Source organism: Macaca nemestrina, chromosome 3 (assembly GCF_043159975.1).
Source record: "Macaca nemestrina isolate mMacNem1 chromosome 3, mMacNem.hap1, whole genome shotgun sequence".
NCBI classification, from domain to species: domain Eukaryota; kingdom Metazoa; phylum Chordata; class Mammalia; order Primates; family Cercopithecidae; genus Macaca; species Macaca nemestrina.
Genome location: NC_092127.1, coordinates 145,239,770 through 145,260,560, shown reverse-complemented (window position 1 = coordinate 145,260,560; position 20,791 = coordinate 145,239,770). Strand labels below are relative to the sequence as shown.

The 20,791-nt window shown below is 44.2% G+C and overlaps 2 protein-coding genes across 4 annotated transcripts in view; both read left to right on the top strand.

Moving 5' to 3' along the window:
- LOC105496850 (transmembrane protein 150C) overlaps positions 1-13,577 on the top strand; it is an 85,598-nt gene extending 72,021 nt beyond the window's left edge. For all 3 annotated transcript variants that reach the window (XM_071093575.1, XM_011767470.2, XM_011767471.3), the window contains exons 7-8: positions 6,204-6,381; positions 11,010-13,577. In XM_071093575.1, coding sequence (XP_070949676.1) covers positions 6,204-6,381; positions 11,010-11,218 — 387 coding nt within the window. In that variant the 3' untranslated portion in view covers positions 11,219-13,577. The remainder of the gene's footprint in view (positions 1-6,203; positions 6,382-11,009) is intronic.
- LOC139362127 (large ribosomal subunit protein eL8-like) lies at positions 386-6,192 on the top strand. Its single transcript, XM_071092643.1, has 5 exons — positions 386-580; positions 1,124-1,304; positions 1,766-1,875; positions 4,474-4,694; positions 5,083-6,192. The coding sequence occupies exons 1-5, from the start codon at positions 386-388 to the stop codon at positions 5,606-5,608; spliced, it is 1,233 nt and encodes a 410-aa protein (XP_070948744.1). The 3' UTR covers positions 5,609-6,192.
- Positions 13,578-20,791: the final 7,214 nt, after the last annotated feature.

The following is a 20,791-nucleotide window of genomic DNA, read 5'->3' as shown; positions in this document are numbered from 1 at the left end:
TTTTTTTTTTTGAGACGGAGTCTCACTCTGTCGCCCAAGCTTTAGTGCAGTGGCGCGATCTCGGCTCACTGCAAGCTCCGCCCCCCGGGTTCACGCCATTCTCCTGCCTCAGCCTCCCGAGTAGCTGGGACCATAGGCACCCGCCACCACGACTGGCTAATTTTTTTTTTTTTTTTTTTTTTGGTATTTTTAGTAGATACGGGGTTTCACCGTGTTAGCCAGGATGGTCTCGATCTCCTGACCTCGTGATCCACCCGTCTCGGCCTCCCAAAGTGCTGGGATTACAGGCGTGAGCCACCGCACCCGGCCAAACTTTGTACTTTTTATGAGAAGCCTGTGGCCACACAAGTTGCTGCTTAAGCTCTGGGTGAAGAATGGAAGGGTTATGTGGTCCGAATCAGTGGTGGGAATGACAAACAAGGTTTCCCTGAAGCAGGGTCATCATCTTGACCCAGAGCCCTGCCCACCTGCTACTAAGGGACTTTCCTGTTACAGACCAAGGAAAGCTGGAGAAAGAAAGAGAAAATCAGTTCGTGGTTGCATCGTGGATGCCAATCTGAGCGTTCTCAACTTTGTTCTTGTAAAAAAAAAAGACAGAAGGCTATTCCTGGACTGATACTAGGGTACCTCGTTGCCTGGGGCCTAAAAGAGCTAGCAGAATCTGCAAACTTTTCTTTTTTTTTTTTTCTTTCTTTTTTTTTTTTTTTTTTGAGACAGAGTCTCGCTCTGTCGCCCAAGCTGGAGTGCAGTGGCGCGATCTCGGTTCACTGCAACCTCCGCCTCCCAGGTTCCAGTAATTCTCCTGCCTCTGCCTCCCGAGTAGCTGGGACCACAGGCGTCCGCCATCTTGCCCAGCTAATTTTTTGTATTTTTAGTAGAGACGGGGTTTCACCGTGTTAGCCAGGATGGTCTTGATCTCCTGACCTCGCGATCTGCCCGCCTTGGCCTCCCAAGTTGCTGGGATTATAGGCGTGAGCCACCGCGCCCGGTCAAACTTTTCAATCTCTCTAAAGAAGATGATGTCTGCCAGTATGTTGTAAGAAAGCCCTTAAACAAAGAAGGTAAGAAACCTAGGACCAAAGCACCCAAGATTCAGCGTCTTGTTACTCCATGTGTCCTGCAGCACAAACGGCAGCGTATTGCTCTGAAGAAGCAGTGTACTAAGAAAAATAGGGAACAGGCTGCAGAATATGCTAAACTTTTGGCCAAGAGAATGAAGGAGGCTAAAGAGAAGCGCAAGGAACAAATTGTGAAGAGACGCCGACTTTCCTCTCTGCGAGCTTCTACTTCTAAGTCTGAATCCAGTCAGGAAAAAGATTTTTTGAGTGACAAATAAGATCAGACTCAAAAAAAAAAAAAAATTAGGAACATTGGTTCCTAATATGCACAGGTTCTCCAGAGTTCAGCCCTTCTAGTCTCTCAGGCTGGTCTTCCTGAGTTCTCTTAAACGTGCGAGGGTGTTAAATATGCCATGAAATACAGTGTGGCCACTGAGAAAAGCAGCTACTAGAACAGCTGTATATTTTCTACAGAGGATTTCCAAGTGGTTTATACTTTTTTCGTAACAAATTGGATCCTAATGTACCCTTCTAGAAAACCAATAGGATCATTGCCTTTCTATAACTAAACACCAAACATCCTTTTTGGATAAAAGCATGCTTTCAGATTAGCAAGTTTATGCGGAAGTCAAGTTTGAAAGCCCAGAATTTCTCTAGGACACTTATGGCTTGTATAAAGATATACTACTCCTAACTCTTCTTCCTAGAAATTCAGAAGCTCAAGGTCACAACCTTTAAGCATAATTTTCCTTGCCAATACCATTACCCAACTCTTGACAAGAATGATTTTATTTGTGAAATAGACAAGGAAACCTCTGTACTATGATAGTGGTTGACTGATTTCCCTCCCTCCCCACCAACCTCCAACCTATGCTATTTATACTACTGCTAGAAACTTCCTCCTTGTGGGCAAACACTGATCCTGACACTCTTCCCCCTGTCTGTTGAATGAAACCCCAAAAGGCATAGGCATTAAAGACCCTCAGCATTCTAGTGTTAATTTAGTAATGTTCCTAATGAAAATAGTAGTGGATTTTCTAAGGCCATTTCTTGTCCTACCCTCAGCACTGGCTGATTCATTCCCAAATGAATGGATCACTCATTCCCAAAGACTTCCCCTGGCACATAGTAGCAACCCAATAAGTATTTTTTGCTTGGCGAGTTGTAAATGGGCAATCCCACCAATTTCTCTAACTATTCTATCTCCCATCTATATCCAGCTAAGCAACCAGAAAACTGCATTCTTAGAATATATGGGCTGAGGCAGTGATTACCAGGAGAATATTTGAGAGTTTATCCTGTTACAATCCAAAATGTAAGGCAAGGCATGGGGCATTTTAACTGAAATTTTGGTGGGAGTCTTTCCCCCACTTGCCGACCTGTGCTGAGGGTACACGCATGTTGTAAAGTGCTCAATCACTATTGTTTCTCTCAGCCAGGGCTTTGATGAGTTACTAAGAACACATTTTGTTCTTTACGAAAGTCCTAGAAAAATCCCCAAGATTGGGTGGCTTTGGTGAACCACAAATACTCAAGACTATGAATGTTGACACTACTTATGAAGAACGTTTGCTGAAATATAACAGAATACATGAGAAATGACAAATTAGTTTCCCATGGAGAAACCAGGTGGCTAGTATATGGGATGGGAGACAGACTTTTCAATCGATCCCTCATTATAATTTTTTTAAGTTTGAACTATGTAACTATATCATCTTGTTTTAAAGATTAAAAATAATAAATGAATAGATTTATATAGCTTGGAAAACCAATTTTCTAGAAGCAAAATTTGATTTCAGGTATCATTATTTTAAATAATTTTGAAAATGTATCTTTTGAACCGTGAGAGAAAACATGGCTTCTTCCAAAAAAGAGGTAAAAATCCTACAGCCGAAAACAATAGAAAAAGTGTAAAAGGAAAGTAATATTGATTTCATGCAACCATTATGAACAACAATGTCAAACAACAAAACATCTGAAGGCAATGGCAATTCAAAAAAATAATACTTTCACAATGGGTTTAAAAGCCATATCTTCAACAATAGATTTTACTTTCCTATATGTGCAATTAAAAAATATATGTTGAAGAAAAGGAAAAGGAAGAAAATTTTTTAAAAATATGTAAATATATAATAGTGAACTTTTATCACACCACCGTGCTCTAGCCTGGGCAACAGAGCAAGACCCCATCTCAAATACATATATATGTATTCAAACGTGTATGCTAGGTTTGATGAAGACGTGGATAGACTTTTTCTTTTTTTGAAGAAGTGGATAGTCTTGGTGAAGTATTATTCACTAAAAAAAATTATGATCTAATGGTGATAATCTGAAAAATATGTATATTTACATATTTATATATGTATATATACACATGAAAATACAAAAAGAGTTTTAAGTGATGGATATATTTTTTAAATATCAGTGGGTAATGATTTGGGGAGTTTACATCTATAACCCCCAACAGCAATAACCTAAATGGGAGTCCTCTATAAAAGCCTTGAGTATGAATCTTGAAATACTGTTGTCCTACTGTGGATCTCTATATGTGGCAAAAGCTCATAGGTGACAGTTTTTCTTATTACTATGGGAAAATAAAACTAAAAAAAAAATTCTCATTAACAATGAGTCAGGGCCGGGTGTGGTGACTCACGCCTGTAATCCCAGCACTTTGGGGGGCCGAGGCAGGTGGATCATCTGAGGTTGGGAGTTTGAGATCAACCTGGTCAACATGGTAAAACCCCATTTCTACTAAAATACAAAAATTAGCTGGGCATGGTGGCATATGCCTGTAATCCCAGCTACTTGGGAGGCTGAGACATGAGAATCACTTGAACCCAGGAGTCTGAGGTTGCACTACTGCACTCCAGCCTGGGTGACAGAGTGAGACTCTGTGTCAAACAAACAAACAAACAATAACAACAACAAAAACAATTACTTAGGCCAGGCATCATGGTGGTTCATGCCTGTAATCCCAGCACTTTGGGAGGCTGAGGCAGGAGAATCACTTGAATCCGGGACGCAGAGATTGCAGTGAACCAAAATCATGCTGCTGCACTCCAGTCTGGGCGACAGAACACTCCATCTCAAAAAAAACAAAACAAAACAAAAAAAAAAACAATGAATTAGTCACATTACATAGACGGGCCAGTTTTGTAAGAGTGAAGAACAGAGCTTAAAGGTTTTAGTTGTCTGTGCCAATTAAATATTGACTTGCCTAGAATTGGCTGTCCTCCATCAGTAAACATATATTGGCCAGGATCGATGGCTCACGCTTGTAATCTCAGCACTTTGGGAGGCCGAGGCGGGATTACTTGAGCTCAGAAGTTCATGACCAGTCTGGGCAACGCAGGGAGACACCATCTCTATAAAAAAAATAAGATAAAAAATTAGCTCTCTCCTCCCGCTACCAAAGGTGCTGAAAGGAAAGAAGGCCAAAGTGAAGAAGGTGGCTCCGGCCCCTGCTGTCGTGAAGAAGCAGGAGGCCAAGAAAGTGGTGAATCCCTGGTTTGAGAAAAGGCCTAAAAATTTTGGCATTGGATGGGACATCCAGCCCAAAAGTGACCTCACTCGCTTTGTGAAATTGCCCCGCTATATCAGGCTGCAACGGCAGACAGCCATCCTCTATAAGCGGCTGTGATTAACCTCTGTAAGTGTTTCCTGCAATTAACCAGTTCACCCAGGCCCTGGACCGCCAACCAGCTACTCAGCTGCGCTCGCTAGCCCACAGATACAGACCAGAGACAAAGCAAGAGAAGAAGCAGATGGCCGGGCGCGGTGGCTCAAGCCTGTAATCCCAGCACTTTGGGAGGCCGAGGCGGGTGGATCACGAGGTCAGGAGATCGAGACTATCCTGGCTAACATGGTGAAACCCCGTCTCTACTAAAAATACAAAAAAAAAAACTAGCTGGGCGTGGTGGCGGGCGCCTGTAGTCCCAGCCACTTGGGAGCCTGAGGCGGGAGAATGGCGTGAACCCGGGAGGCGGAGCTTGCAGTGAGCCCAGATCAGGCCACTGCACTCCAGCCTGGGAGACACAGCGAGACTCCATCTCAAAAAAAAAAAAAAAAAAAAAGAGAAGAAGCAGAGGCTGTTGGCCTCGGCTGAGAAGAAAGCTGCTGGCAAAGAAGACGTCCCCACTAAGAGACCACCTGCCCTTCAAGCAGGAGTTAACACTGTCACCACCTTGGAGGAGAACAAAAAGGCTCAGCTGGTGGTGATCGCACACGATGTGGATCCCATTGAGCTAGTTGTCTTCCTGCCTGCCCTGTGTCGTAAAATGGGGGTCTTTTACTGCATTATCAAGGGGAAGGCAAGACTGGGACGTCTAGTCCACAGGAAGACTTGCTCCACTGTCGCCTTCACACAGGTTAACTTGGAAGACAAAAGAGCTTTGGCTAAGCTGGTGGAAGCTATCAGGACCATTTACAACAACAGATCCGATGAGATCATCCGTCGCTGGGGAGGCAATTTCCTGGGTCCCAAGTTTGTAGCTCACATTGCCAAGCTCAAAAAGGCAAAGGCTAAAGAACTTACCACCAAGCTGGGTTAAATGTACACTGTTGAGTTTTCTGTACATAAAAAACAAAGTAATACAAATTTTCCTTCAAAACAAAAAAATTAGCCAGGCATGGTGGCGTGCACCTGTGGTCCCAGCTACTCCAGAGGCTAAGGTGGGAGGATCGCTTTGAGCCAGGGAGCCGTGATCACGCCACTGTATTTCAGCCTGGGAGACAGAGTAAAGACCCTGTCTCAAAAAAAAACAAAAACAAAAACAAAAAAAAAAACGAAACACACACACACACACACACACAAAGCAAAAACCATGTCCAAATCCCTGGTCGCATTTTCTTAGCCTGGAAAAGTTTGGGGTGTATGCTTGTAGAAACATTTCTTTTTCTGTAACTCTCCTGTTGTTTTACTTTTTCTAAACAAATGTTTTTAAGGGTTGGGGCTATTGTTTATTTCCTTCATCCCCTCAGAGTTCAAACCATTTGAGAATAGAACAAAGAACTAATCTTTCTACAATCTATTATCCCATTGTTGGGATATTTCTTTTCCTGTCTTTTCCCCTCATATATTCATTCAACTTGCCTGTCTTCTTTGCTGAATGGGCTTTCATGTGTCATTATCCATTCATCCCTAAGCTCACGAATGATGAAGAAATCCATAATGTTGGAACTTCCTTGACTTTTGGATTTGGCACGTTGACCTGCTGGATCCAGGCTGCGCTGACACTCAAGGTCAACATCAAGAATGAAGGACGGAAAGTTGGAATTCCACGAGTTATTCTGTCGGCGTCTATCACTCTCTGTGTGGTCCTCTGTATCCTTTGAATGTGAAAAGGTTCTTTTGCCAGTAAGATGAAAACAAGGAAGTTGTCTCTGTAGCAGAACCCAGTGGGTTAGGATATTCCGCCAGATTATCTCAGAATCTTAAGGAAAAACAGAGGTAAATGGGTATAAAAACAAAAACTCTCAGACCGATTTTTCATGCCAAAGGGGAGATGGAGAAATGAAAATGAAACAAGGTCTGCCCTCTCCAGATTGTTTCAGTCTTCAGGAATGGTGTCATACACTCTCCTTTCACTAATGATGTAAAAGTTCTTATTTGTGAAAATCAGAGAATGCATAGCCAAAAAAAGAATTGTCATTTTTCTTTCCAGCTTAAAAAAATTCATCTGTGATTTTATTAATGGCCCTGTTATTTCATTTCATTTGTAGCTCTGAAATGAATTTCAGAGGACCAATACATTTATATCTTTCCAGAAAACAATGAAGCTTTTCTGGAAGACAAATTCAAGCTCTAGATTAGCGCTGCGTGTGTAGTTTTCCTCAAATATTTGAGGCTTTGGGGTGCTATCCGTTTCCCTTCCTCCCCTCAGAGTTTGAACTAATTGAGAGTAGATGCTAGGAGCCAGATGGGGATGAAGAAATCAGCCTTTATCCTAGTAAACCTGGAAAGGAAAATGCTGCAGGTCTCCTCTCTCACACCTTGGAATTCAACTTAACCACCCAGTAACAAGCAGAGAAGCCAGGGAAAGGCAGAGGAGAGCACCTCACTCCGCTTAGCCCCACACAGATCCCAGAGAGAGTCTAGCTTAGGATGGAGTGCAGTGACCTCACCTACTGGTAGTGTGGTCCAATAGAAGCCTGCCAATTCCCATCCCACCAATCAAATCAGTCACTCATTCCATGGCGTGGAGTAATCAGAAGCGTTCAACACTTTGGGAGGTGGAGGCAGGAGGATCACTTGAAGCCAGGAGTTCAAGATCCACCTGGACAACAAAAGGAGACCCTGTCTCTACAAAAAAATATATATATATATAAAATTCAGCTGGGTGTTGTGGCAAGCACCTGTAATCCCAGCTACTGGGGAGGCTGAGGTGGGCTTGCTGGAACCCAGGAGTTTGAGGCTGCAGTGAGCTAAGATCGACTCTGTCTTTAACAATCAATCAATAAAAAAGGCCTGGTGCTGTGACTCATGCTGTAATCCTAGCACTTTGGGAGGCTGAGGCAGGAGGGTTGTTTAAGTCCAGGAGTTCAAGACCAGCCTGGGCAAGATAGCAAAACCTGGTCTCTATAAAAATTTATTTTAGAAAAATTAGCAGGGAGTGGTGGTGTGCACCTGTAGTCCAAGCTACTTGGGAGGCTGGGTGGGGAGGATCGCTTGATCCCAGGAATTTGAGGCTGCAGTGAGCTGTGATCATGCCACTGCAATCCAGCCTGGGTGACAGAGTGAGACCCTGGCTCAAAAAATAAAAGGCAAAAATAAATGTTCCCTCCAATAAGGCCCTCCTCAGGAAACCAGAGAAAGGAGTCAAGGTTCCTAAAGGGTATATTGTACAGAAAACACAATTACACATCTTTAGTCATCATAATCACCAATATTTAGACACTGTGCTAGGCATTATTCTAAGTACTTTAAATGTATCAACTCTTTTTATCCTCACTTAACATGTAAGAACAGTGAATCACAGAGAAGTTTAATTTGCCTAAGATCACACAGATGATGTGTGGTGGATCAAGATTTAAACTCAGGCTCAGCTCTTGCACTCTTAACCACTACAGGACCCCAAGTTAGAGAAAGTAGCTTCAGAATGAAACAATGGCATTTGCAGCAACCTGGTTGGAATTGGAGACCATTATTCTAAGTGAAGTAACTCAAGAATGAAAAAGCAAACGTCCTATGTTTTTACTCATAAGTGGGAGCTAGGCTGTGAGGACATAAAGGCATAAGAATGACACAGTGGACTTTGGGGACTCAGGGGAAAGGATGGGAGGGGGATGAAGGATAAAAGACTACAAATTGGGTACACTATACACTGCTTGGGTGGGGGGTGCACCAAAATCCCAGAAATCATCACTAAATAACTTATTCATGCAACCAAACACCACATGTTCCCCAAAATCCTATTGAAATATAAATAAATATAAATAAGTTCAAAAATAGCTAGAAAAAAACAAAGTATATCAATTCAAAAAAAAAAAAAAAAAAAAAGAGAAAGTAGCTTTAAAATATGAATAGAAGCAGACCCTAAGATGAGGGGGGAAAAGAATAAAATATGAAAACATACATAGTTCAGAGCCCAGTCTCTAGTTAGTGGAGTATTTGGACTATTTATTTCTTCTTCATTCACAAATTCCCATTTCACCATTTTGCTGATTTTTCAAAGCTCTACAGTCACGTTAGATAGAGAACATTTAAGGACTTAAGTTCAAGCCAAAAAACGTGGTTCTTGCTAGCAACCTAATACTCTATGAACAAAAAGATCAAAACTCTGCCAATATAAGATATAAGGAGATATGCTTTCTCCATTAATTTAAGTAATAAGTTAATATTGCTTTGGCAATATTTTGCACCCTTGTTCAGAAGAATGTGCAGGCTTTAAATTATTCTGAGGTGTTTTTTGTGATTTAAGACAGGGTCACATTGTGTCGCCTAGGCTGGAGTGCAGGGGCATGATATTGGCTCACTGCAACCTCTGCCTCCCGAGTTCAAGCCATCCTCCCATCTCAGCCTCGAGAGTAGCTGGGATTACAGGCACACACCACAACACCCAGCTAATTTTTGCAGTTTTAGTAGAGACGTGGTTTCTCCATGTTGTCCAGGCTGGTCTCGAACTACTGGGCTCAAGTGATACACACCGCTCAGCCTTCCAAAGTGTTGGGATTACAGGCATGAGCCACCTTGCCCGGCCTATCCCATGTTTTGAGCTTTCACCAAATGCTTCTGTTTCATGCTCTTTCTGAACACATGGAATCTTTTTTTTTTCCCCCTTCGGTTCTCAGGTGAATGGATTAAGGCCCAGTCAGAGCAAAGTTTAGCTGAAGTAATTTCACACTCTTGCTCTCTGAAAATTTCCCGATTTCAGGTCTTGAAGATAAAACTAATTCTAAGGAGACATTTCTGATCTTTCTAAGTAAATGTATTTAGTTCCTCAGACACTTGGCCTTTCACTAAAAGCATGCTATGAACTTTTTACCCTTCTTCCCAGCTCCTCCCTCCATTTATTCGGTTGTGTATATACAGATACAGATACACACACACACACACACATTCCATATATATCCAGGCATAAAAGTCTCATCTGTTTTTCTTTTTTTAAAGATGGGGTCTTTGCCGTCACCCTAGCTAGAGAGCAGTGGTGCAGTCATAGTTCACTGCAGCCTCAAACTCCTGGGCTCAAGTGATCTTTCCACCTCAGCATTCCAAAGCACTGGGATTACAGGCGTGAGTTACCCCACCTGGCCTCATCTGTTTATCATACAAGTTTAAACATGATATGAGGAATGAAACTAGTCTATACAGTATTGTCTGAAAGACAATAGTAAAAATTAGAAGAGACAGACGGGCCAGCCACTCAGACACTGTTAGTAGCACTGCAGAGCCACACACAGCTTACATGTCAGTAGTTAGTAATTTCATATGTTCGAAATTATTTCTGCAGATATAATGATAGCTATGAATTCATAGTCATTTGCAATTTGCCGTGCTTTCTTCTTTTTTTTTTTTTTTTTTTTTTTGAGATGGAGTCTCGCTCTGTCACCCAGCCTGAACTGCAGTGGCTGGTCTCGGCTCACCATTTGCAGTGATATTTTTAAAATTAGCTTTATTTTGGCTGGGTGCGGTGGCTCACGCCTGTAATCTCAGCACTTTGGGAGGCCGAGGTGGGTGGATCACCTGAGGTTGGGAGTTCGAGACCAGCCTGACCAACATGGAGAAACTCCATCTCTACTAAAAATGCAAAATTAGCCAGGCGTGGTGGTGCATGTCTGTAATCCCAGCTACTCGGAAGGCTGAGACAGGAGAATCGCTTGAACCCGGGAGGCAGAGGTTGCGGTGACCCGAGATCGCGCCATTGCACTCCAGCCTAGGCAACAAGAGTCAAACTCTGCCTCAAAAAAAAAAAAAATTGCTTTATTTTTCTGGCCAATTAATTACTTTGGAATTGTAATCCTTTATTTCTAATCTCCCAGTTTTGTAAGCAGCTACAGAGTAGAGCTGTTGAATATATGGCTCAGGAGTTAGAGTGCTTGTTTGAGTCCAGCTCAGCCGATTAATACCTGTGTGACCTCAGGTAAGTTACTTACCCATTTGGTCTCAGTTTCCCTGTTTTTAAACAAACTGACAATTATTTGGATAAGAGAGTATTTAAGGGCAAATAGAACATGTGAAAAAGAGAAACAAAAACAATGATAATAGGATTGTTGTGAGGATTAAGTGATACTATCCATGAAAGCACCTAAAAGCATGTCTACCACCAAATAGAAGCTCAATAATGTTAACTGTTATTATTCATATAGATTTTCCTGTTCAACAAACTCTAGCAGGCCACCAGTTTTGCTAGTGAGGAGGAGAGCCAGACTTTTCCTATAATCTCTCTCTGCCCTGAAAAGATTCCAGTTTTAATGTGGCTGATGAGGGCATTTTCCTTGACTGCTTCTCCCCAGACTTCATCCTCATGGCCCAAAGCATCCACATGTACGCAGCCAGGGTCCAGTGGGGCCTGGTCATGTGCTTCCTGTCTTATTTTGGCACCTTTGCCGTGGAGTTCCGGCATTACCGCTATGAGATTGTTTGCTCTGAGTACCAGGAGAATTTCCTAAGCTTCTCAGAAAGCCTGTCAGAAGCTTCTGAGTATCAGACTGACCAGGTGTAACCCATCAGTTTTTCCTTGCTGGTGAGGTGGGTGTGATGGTGGGGGAGGGGCCAGTAGGACACACTCACGGGACTTGACACAGAACCTCATTTCACACACACACACACACACACACACACACACACACACACACACACATACGTTCATGGCCACATTTGCCAAATGAGCTTTTCAGGGCGAGTTATTTCTTTAATGAAAAAGCACAAGCCCTTATGTGTCGAAATACACGCTGTTACACTGAAAATATATGCACGACAGAGCAAGAAGCTTGTGCATGATCACGTCTTATCCTTCCCCTTCCCAGCACTCCCTCCTCTTCCCATTCTCTCCACATGTCTCAAGCACCCTACCAAGTAGGGCAGGCCAAATGTTCCTTGGGAGTAATGCCAACTCCCGAAGTTGCCTTCAGGTCCAAAGGGCTTGGAACCAGCTCGTGAGGAAGTTCTCAATCTGGCACTAATATTCTTGAATGGATAATAGTGTATCATCGAATAGGACAGAAATTGTATTGAGATGTGACCCTGTGTCGCCTATGGAAAGGCATGGTGAGTAGAACTTTCCCACGAAAGCCCCCTTCGTCGCTGTTCAGTGGTCGGCTGCGTGGATCCCAGGAGAGACATATGCCACAGACTGTGAGAGCAAAGCCCACCACCGTGATCTGGACTTGATGCACTGTAACTGAGAATGATTTCCAAATGTGAATATGTGTAGGGACGTGGTCTGCCAGGCCTGGAACAAGAAGGGGGCAGTGAAGGTATGGTTTAGTGTTTGCTTTCATAGTATGCCATGTACAATGTTTTATATTTCATAGTTTATTTTTCTTTTAAGTAACTACCATGAGTCTCTCTAAGCCTCATGGACAAAGATGTAGACCAAATGCAAGAGCTGAGCTTGCTTTGGGTTCAACCATGATCAAAGAAAAACAGAGGTCACCGGCAGGCTTACATTGGAAGCTATGAAAATATCACAGAAAAATGGAAAGAAAGATGGATGTGCAGAGGTAATAAAAAGAGCTGCTGCTGGACATTTATCAAAGATAGGCACCTTAGAGTATCTTGTTGCAAGTCCAAATCAGGGGAGACTTTGTTAATACATATCTTTTGCTCAAATTTAGTAGGTTTTTTTTTTTTTATTAAGGGCTTTTCAAATTTGGAATTTATAGAATCCGATTAAAAGAATACCCTTCCTAAAAACCAAATGGACACAGCTGGCTCCCCTGCTAGCCAACCCGCGGTTCCCAGTTCCCACCTGCTGAGAGTTCAGAACTCAGACTGTAGGTGTGGGCTTTTGAGACTGTGCTTCATGAAGAAGAACAGAATTCCAAATTCAAACTATGTTGGAGTGAGCCAAGTGGACAGACCCTCCATGAGTGCACTTTCTTTCAAGAAATCCCCAGATTGACCCCATAGAGGTCTGGGATTACATGGAATATAATATGAAAAACATTTTTCAGGCTGGGTGTGGGGCTTATGCCTGTAATCCCAGCACTTTGGGAGGCTGAGGCGGGCGAATCGCCTGAGTCGGGAGCTCAAGACCAGCCTGACCAACGTGAAGAAACCCTGTCTCTACTAAAAAAAAATACAAAATTAGCCGGGTGTCATGGCGCATGCCTGTAATCCCAGCTACTCAGGAGGCTGAGGCAGGAGAATCACTTGAACCTGGGAGGCAGAGGTTGCGGTGAGCCGAGATCAAGCCATTGCACTCCAGCCTGGGCAACAAGAGCGAAACTCCATCTCAAAAAAAAAAAAAGAAAAACATTTTTTAATTCAACCCAAGATCTGAACTTCTTGAGGAAAAGGTCAATGTCTTTTCATCTCTGTATTTTTCCCCACCTCTTAGCACAGTGCCTGGCACGTATTAGGTGCTCAATAAATGTCTGTTGAATAGAATTATTGATAATTTAAGAGTAGGAAAAAGGAGTGTCAGAGAGAGACTCAAAGATGCGTGAGGGAGCATGGAAGATGGCTGTTTCATGTGAGACAAGAATGGAAGAAGTCATGAATAGGGATAAGATGGGGGAGTGAGAATCCCTGTAAGTAAAATGTGAGGAAAGGAACAAGCTGAGAACAAGATTGTCCTGTCAAAAAGGCGTCTTACTGTAAATAGTCCAAGGTGACATTTGTTAGTTTTGAATACTGCTTTTGGGTTTCTTTTTTTCCTTTTTATATTTTAAAATTTTTATCAAAGAACAAAGACTTATGTAGTTTTCTTTTATTCTACACAATCCAAATTAAACAGCTTTTGGTGATGCAACTGTACACTTTCTTAAGAATATATCTAATACATTTTAGCAGAACCAAGCAATGACTGACATTATTCATTGGGATCTGGCCACTAAATAAAATTCTTTTATGCATAATTGTGATTTCTTTGTCTCTTACACCACTATTTCTTCTCTAATATTAAAACATGTGAAAACCCTGTCAGATATTATGTTAAAAATTAACTTAGGTGTTATATTGGTAGGGTGTTTTCCAACACCATCAACCAATTCTGTGATTTTCCCGGACACCAATTGAGTATCTCCAATTCAATTCTGACACTAACTACCCAGGGTTTGTGTCAGATTCCACAGGTTTAAGGGCTGAGTCCCACAAGACTGCCTCACTTCCACTGCCAGTCACAAATACTGGGCCCACAGGTGACCCTCACTTCTGTCCAGATTGGCTACAAAGTCGAAGGGGCTCCCACACACCACCCGCTTAAGGTTCAAATAATTTGCTAGAACAGCTCACAGAACTCAGGAAAATCCTTACACTTGAGGGTTTATGATGAAGGCTACAACTTAGGACGAGCCAAACTGAAAAGAAGCAGAGAGGGCAAGGCATGGGGAGGTGCCTGGAGCTCCACGCCCGCTCAGAGCGCATCATCCTCCCAGCACCTCGCTGTGTTCATCTACCTGGGAGCTCTCCAAATGTTACCATTCAAGAGTTTATTTTATGGAGCTGGATCTCCAGATGCCCTCTCTCCCCAAAGCTCAAAGATCAGGAGGTGTTCCTGCTGACCAGCCTGAGCCTGAGGTTATCCAGGGGCCCCACCCTAAGTGACCTCATTAGCATAAACTCAAGTGTGATCAAAAGGGACTCATTATGTAGAACAAAAGATACCTCAGTAAACTTCAAAGGTTTTAGAAGTTCTGTGCAGGAACTGGGGACAAAGACCAAATATAGCCATGCACCCATAGCAATGTTTCAGTCAAAAACGCACTGAATATAAGACAGTGGTCCCATAAGATTATAATACCGGCTAGACGTGGTGGCTCACGCCTGTAATACCAGCACTTTGAGAAGCCGAGGCAAGCGGATCACCTGAGGTCACAAGTTCGAGACCAGCCTGGTCAACATGGTGAAACCCTGTCTACTAAAACATACAAAATCAGCCAGGCGTGATAGTGCGTGCCTGGCATCCCAGCTACTTGGGAGGCTGAGGCAGGAGAATTGCTTGAACCCAGGAGGTGGAGGTTGCAGTGAACCGGGATCACACTATTGGCAGCACTCCAGCCTGGGAGAGAGAGCAAGACTCTATCTCAAAAAAAAAAAAAAAGCAAACTTACAATGAGGCCACGTTTTATCATCTATGTTATTTGCTGGATTTTCTCTACCCCTGGTGTGGAAAAGTAAAATTTTTGTATCCTGAAATGTATAATCTACTGGTTATCAATGGACACTGGATACCACTGTTTATATTATTTTTGTATTCAGGCATTGCTTCCTCGGGATAGGTTAAGTTTTGCTGTCCCAACATAAAACTAATAAAACTAAAGTTTATTTCTCATACTGGATGTCTATCCAAGTTCAGCAGGGGGTTCTGCTCATTGTAACAACTCCGACCTTGGCTGATAGACGTTTCCTCTTGGCACATGTTCCCACAGTTGCTCACAGCCAAGGAAATGTGGCAGACTACTCCCTGGCTCTCAGAGCTCCTGCCAGGAATGGCAAACATTACTTAGCTTACATTTCACTGGCTAAGGAAACCGAGTGGCCTTCTCTATGCATGGCACTCCTACCATGTGCCCACAATGGGAGATGCATTTGTGAACAGCCCAGTGACCACAGGATCCTCAACTTCTTTAGTCATTGTCATTCCTTTGAGGTGCAAATTCCAAAGAATCATTAGAGAAGCCATCATAATTCAGAAATAGAGGAAAGGGACCATCTGTGGGGTTGGCACTATTCAATTCTCAGTGCTTTTCTTACGGTACCTAGATCCGTAAGCAACACTTCACAATTTGATCACCCCCTCGCCACCTCTCTGCTTAAAACTTTTTTACTTGGCTCTCAGAATATTGTGCCTTTTTAATTTGCCTCCTGCTTCCCTCTCCACCCAGCGTCCTCTGCTGGGCCACATTCTCCCTGCCATCCCAACACTGGAGTACCCCATGGCTCCGTCCTGGCAACTCGTCTTTCCTACCCACACTCAGTCTCTGAGTGACCTCACCCAGTATTCCAGTTTTAAATATTGCCATGGGCTGACGTTTCCCAAGTTCTCCAGGCCAGACCTCTATCCTCAGTACCATAGGCCTGTGTCTTCAACTACCCTTACAGCATCCTCACTTGAAAGGCATCCCAAGTTTAACACATTCTGATCTAATCTCTTTAAAAGCATTCCTCCCACCCAAGTTAGAGACAACCCATCTTTCAGTTGCTTACACTGAAACTTCGGAACAATCCTCATGTCTTCTCTCTTGCACACCCCAAATCCTCTCTGCTCTGCCTTCAAAGTATACTAGAATTCATCCACTGCCACTATCTAGTCCAAACCACTGCTATCTCTCCTGGATTTTTATAATAATGTATAAAAATTAGTCTCTCTTCTTCTATCATTTGCTAAGGTGTGTCCTCAATACAGAAGTCAAAATGATCTCTCTCAAAGCTAAATTAGGCCTGACGTGGCTCATGCCTGTAATCCCAGCACTTTGGGAGGCTTAGGAGGGAGGATCACTTGAGCCCAGAAGTTCAAGACCAGCCTGGGCAACATGGTGATACCCTGTCTCTACCAAAAAATTAGCCAGGCATGGTGGCACACACCTGTAGTCCCAGCTACCCAGGAGGCTGAGGAGGTAAGATCACCTGAGCCTGGAAGGTCAAGGCTGCAGGGAGCCAAGATTGTGCCACTGCACTGTAGCCTGGGCAACAGAGTGAGACCCTGTCTCAAAAAAAAAAAAAAGCTTAGATCATCATCTCTCCTCTGCTTAAAACCCTCCAGCACTCATCACTCGGCACTCAGAACTCATTGTACTCAGAGTAAAAACCCCAATCATTAAAATGCTCTACAAGGCCTAACAAGGTCTGCCTTTACACCTTTCCTTCTCTCTGTTTCAGTCCCTCTGCCTCCTTGTGTTCTTCCAACAGTCAGGCATGCTGTGGCCACAGGGCCTGATGTGGTCTGGCTGTGTTCCCACCCAAATCTCATCTTGAACTGTAGTTCCCATAACCCCCATGTGTCATGGGAGGGACCCAGTGGGAGGTAATTGAATCATGGTGTTACTGAGGGTCCTCGTTCTTAAAGTTCCAAAGATGGTGGCGGGCAGCTTCCAAAATGACAGCAAGCCTCTTGTTCTCTGACCTGGGGTTCTTGGCTTCACGGATTCCAAGGAATGGAATCTTGGACCTTACGGTGAGTGTTACAGCTCTATTCAGCTCGATTAGGACGAACCCCAGGCACTTAGCCCACGCAGGAACAATGGCGAGCCTCCAGCCCAATTGGGAGCAGCAATGGGCACCGCCTCACAGGATCAGAAGTGCAGGGGACACCCTGCGGGATCCGGAGGGGTGGAATTTAGTGGTGGTGTCTGCAACGACAGCAATCAGCAGTGGCGGACGGCGAGCAAAAGCTCAGTTCAAATGGGAACAAACACGGACCAGAGAGTGTGCAGTTGCAAGATGTAATACAGTGAAAACAGAGCTCCCATACGACGGGAGGGGACCCACAGCGGGTAGCCGTTGAGGGCTTAAATGCTTGGGTTTATATCCCGATCATTGTCCCTCCCCCTGTGCTCTCAGGCGATAGATGATTGGCTATTTCTTTACCTCCTGTTTTTGTCTAATTAGTATTTTAGTGAGCTCTCTTTACTACCTGATTTGTTGGGTGTGAGCTAAGTTGCAATCCCTGTGTTTAAAGGTGGATGCTGTCACCTTCCCAGCTAGGCTTAGGGATTCTTAGTTGGCCTAGGAAATCCAACTAGTCCCGTCTCTCAGTCCCTCCTTTCAACAGGAAAACCCAAGTGCTGTTGGGGAGGTTGGCTGACCACCACTGTAACTGCTTCCTGCTGAATTGGGGCATAGTAGGGGTCGTGCACTTGAGATTTCCTCAGGAGGGGTGCCTTCGATGTCATCAACATTGGAGCATGGGCTAGCAGGCTGGTCCAAGGGTCTGCAGTAGATTTTAGTCATGGACTGCATCTGGGGCTCCATTTGAAGAAACATTTGTAGCTTTACAGCTTCGATTCTGGAAGAGACAAACTTAACAAGGAGGTTAAAGATGCAGGGTCCAAACAGAAGTAACAATATTATAGCTGCTAGTGGTCCGAAGAAGGTGAAAATCCAGGACATCCATTGACTGAGGAGGTCCCAGGGTCCGGTGTTTTGAAGCTCCTCTGCTCTACGTTGTGTTCAATCTCGAATTTCTTTAACTTTCTCCCTGAGGATTCCGGATTGATTAACATAATAACACCATTCTTCCCCTAAAAATAAACAGGCTCCAACCCCTCTTTTGGCGGTTAGCAAGTCTAAAGCGCTTCGAGATTTTGAAGGACTACTGCTGCTGGGAAGTTAGGTTGTTCTTGCAAGGTGACAAGTGAGTCGGCAACCTGTTCCATGTCACCATTTAGTTCTTGAGATGGTTTATAGTAGAACTGAGTAGAGGCTGTGATACCGCCAATGCCAGTACCTACTCTGCCTAGCACTCCCGCTCCGGTAACAAAAGGAAGAATGGGTACTCTTTTGTTGTGGGGCTTAGGTAGGACATGATGGTATAAATCTTGTTCAGTGTAGATGGTCATGGGGGCACTAAGAATGAGAGGAAGCACATAGATTCTGAAGAGTCATTTAAACGATAGGCTGAGGTACCACAGACAAAAAATATTCCTGAGGGTAGGCAGACTATTCGTGTGTGAGGAGTTGCCCACCTGATGCATTGGGAGTTGTGTCTGTAGTATTGCTAACATTTACACAGGTGAGGTTTGAGGTATGGGTTATCTCCAGATTGGAAACAAGAGGTCCTTAACAATCTTTTGGAGTCCTTGTTGGGCCTCGGGTCTAAGGGGGTACTGCCTTTGGTAGGGAAAGGAGGCGGAATCCTTTAGTTTAACTTGAACAGGACAGGCATTCTTTGCTCGTCCATATTGCCCTTCTGTTGCCCAGACTTCAGGATTAATTCCTTCCTCAAGCAGGGGACATCAAACGGATGTTCCTTCTCCTACATTCAGGTATATAATGGTCTCTGCTTTTGCTTGAATGTCTCTCCCTAACAAGGGAGTGGGGCTTTCAGGCATAATTAGAAAAGCATGTGAAAAGAGGCGGGTGCGGTGGCTCAAGCCTCTAATCCCAGCACTTTGAGAGGCTGAGGTGGGTGGATCACGAGGTCAGGAGATTGAGACCTTCCTGGCCAACATGGTGAAACCCCCTCTCTACTAGAAATACAAAAAATTAGCCTAGCGTGGTGGCAGGCATCTGTAGTCCCAGCTACTCGGAGGCTGAGGCAGGAGAATGGCGTGAACCCGGGAGGCGGAGGTTGCAGTGAGCTGAGATCGCAGCACTGCACTCCAGCCTGGGCGACAGAACAAGACTCTGTCTCAAAAAAAAAAGAGAAAAAGCATGTGAAAAGAGTAAAGTTCCTCAGTCACAACTTAGTGGCTGGGAGAAGTATCTAGTGACTGGCGGTCCTAGGACCCCTCGGATAGTTACAGATCTGGAGGACAGTTGTCCAGGACAGGAGAGTAAGACTGAGAAGGCCACACCAGTGTCCAGGAGACAGGTAACTTCTTGGCCCTCAATGGTCAGGCATACCCGGGGCTCTGTGAGGGTGATGGCATGGGCTGGCACTTGTCCCGGGCAACCTCAGTCCTGCTGCTGTATCATCTGGTTAGTAGTTTCTGATCCAGAGGACCTTCATCCCCTCGGGCAGTGGGCCTTCCAGTGATTCCCCTGACATAAGGGGCATGGACGAGGGGGCGGCTTATTTCTATTTGGACAGTCTTTTTAAAAGTGTCCTTGTAGACCGCACTGGAAGCAAGCCTTCTTAGGCATTCGATTTGCCCAACTTTTCCTTTTTCCTAGCCTCCAAAGTCTATTTTTTTTTTTTAATCTGGTTTGTCCTGTTCCACCTGCTCCTCCTCATTCTATTATAAAAACCCAAGGTTGCCAAGTTCAATAGGGTTTCTAAGTTTTGCTCCGGGCCTAAGGTGCACTTTTGAAGTTTTTTTCTAATGTCTGCAGCTGACTGAGTGATAAACTTATCCTTTAAGATTAGTTGGTCTTCAGTAGAGTCAGGTGACAGAGAGGTATACTTTCTTTTCTTTTCTTTTTCTTTGACGGAATTGCGCTGGTCGCCCAGGCTGGAGTGCAGTGGCGCGATCTTGGCTCACTGCAAGCTCCGCCTCCCGGGTACACGCCATTCTCCTGCCTCAGCCTCCGAGTAGCTGGGACTGCAGGCGCCCACCAGCACGCCTGGCTAATTTTTTGTATTTTTAGTAGAGACAGGGTTTCACCGTGTTAGCCAGGATGATCTCAATCTTCTGACCTCGTGATCCGCCTGCCTCAGCCTCCCAAAGTGCTGGGATTACAGGCGTGAGCCACCGCGCCCGGCCCAGAGAGGTATATTTTTTCAATGCCTCCCTTAGTCTCTCCAGAAAGGCAGTAGGATTTTCTTCCTTTCCCTGTGCTATAGTGGACATCATTGAATAATTCATAGGCTTCTTCCTAGTTTTCCTTAATCCTTCTAGCATGCAAGTTAACAAATGTCTGCAGCACCAATCTCCGTGTTCTGAGTCTGTGTCCCAGCAAACTGCCTGCTGGCCTGTGGGCAATCAGTCTCTTTCCTCTGTTGTCATCCTATCATTGACCTGACTGAGATACCAGAGATCACCAAACTCTCAGGCTGCAGTTATGATGCACTTCTCTCATTTGGGGTTAGCGTCTGATCTAGCAGTAACATTATATCTCTCCACGTCAGATCAAAGGATAGTCCTAACCCTTGTAAAACATCAATAAAGCCATCAGGGTTATCTGAGAATTTACCTAGGTCTGTTTTAATTTGCTTCAAGTCAGAGAAATAAAAAGGTACATGCATTCTGGCTGGGCCAAATTCTCCTCCTCCCACCGCTTGGAGGGGACATAATCAGGGAATATTGGCATTCTTTGGTTCATTGTTTACCCCTTTGTCTATCTCCTTTGGGACCGTTTGCGTTGAAGGGGGGTTCTTATTAGTTGGGCAAGGAGTGGGCGGGCGGAGGGGGACGCTGGGGTAGGGAGGTAGACTCTGAGGGCTTCCTGTAGGGCATAAATCACACTTTTTACATAATTGCCAGTTGTCTCTTAATGAAAAGAAAGTTTCTACATATGGCACTTCACTCCA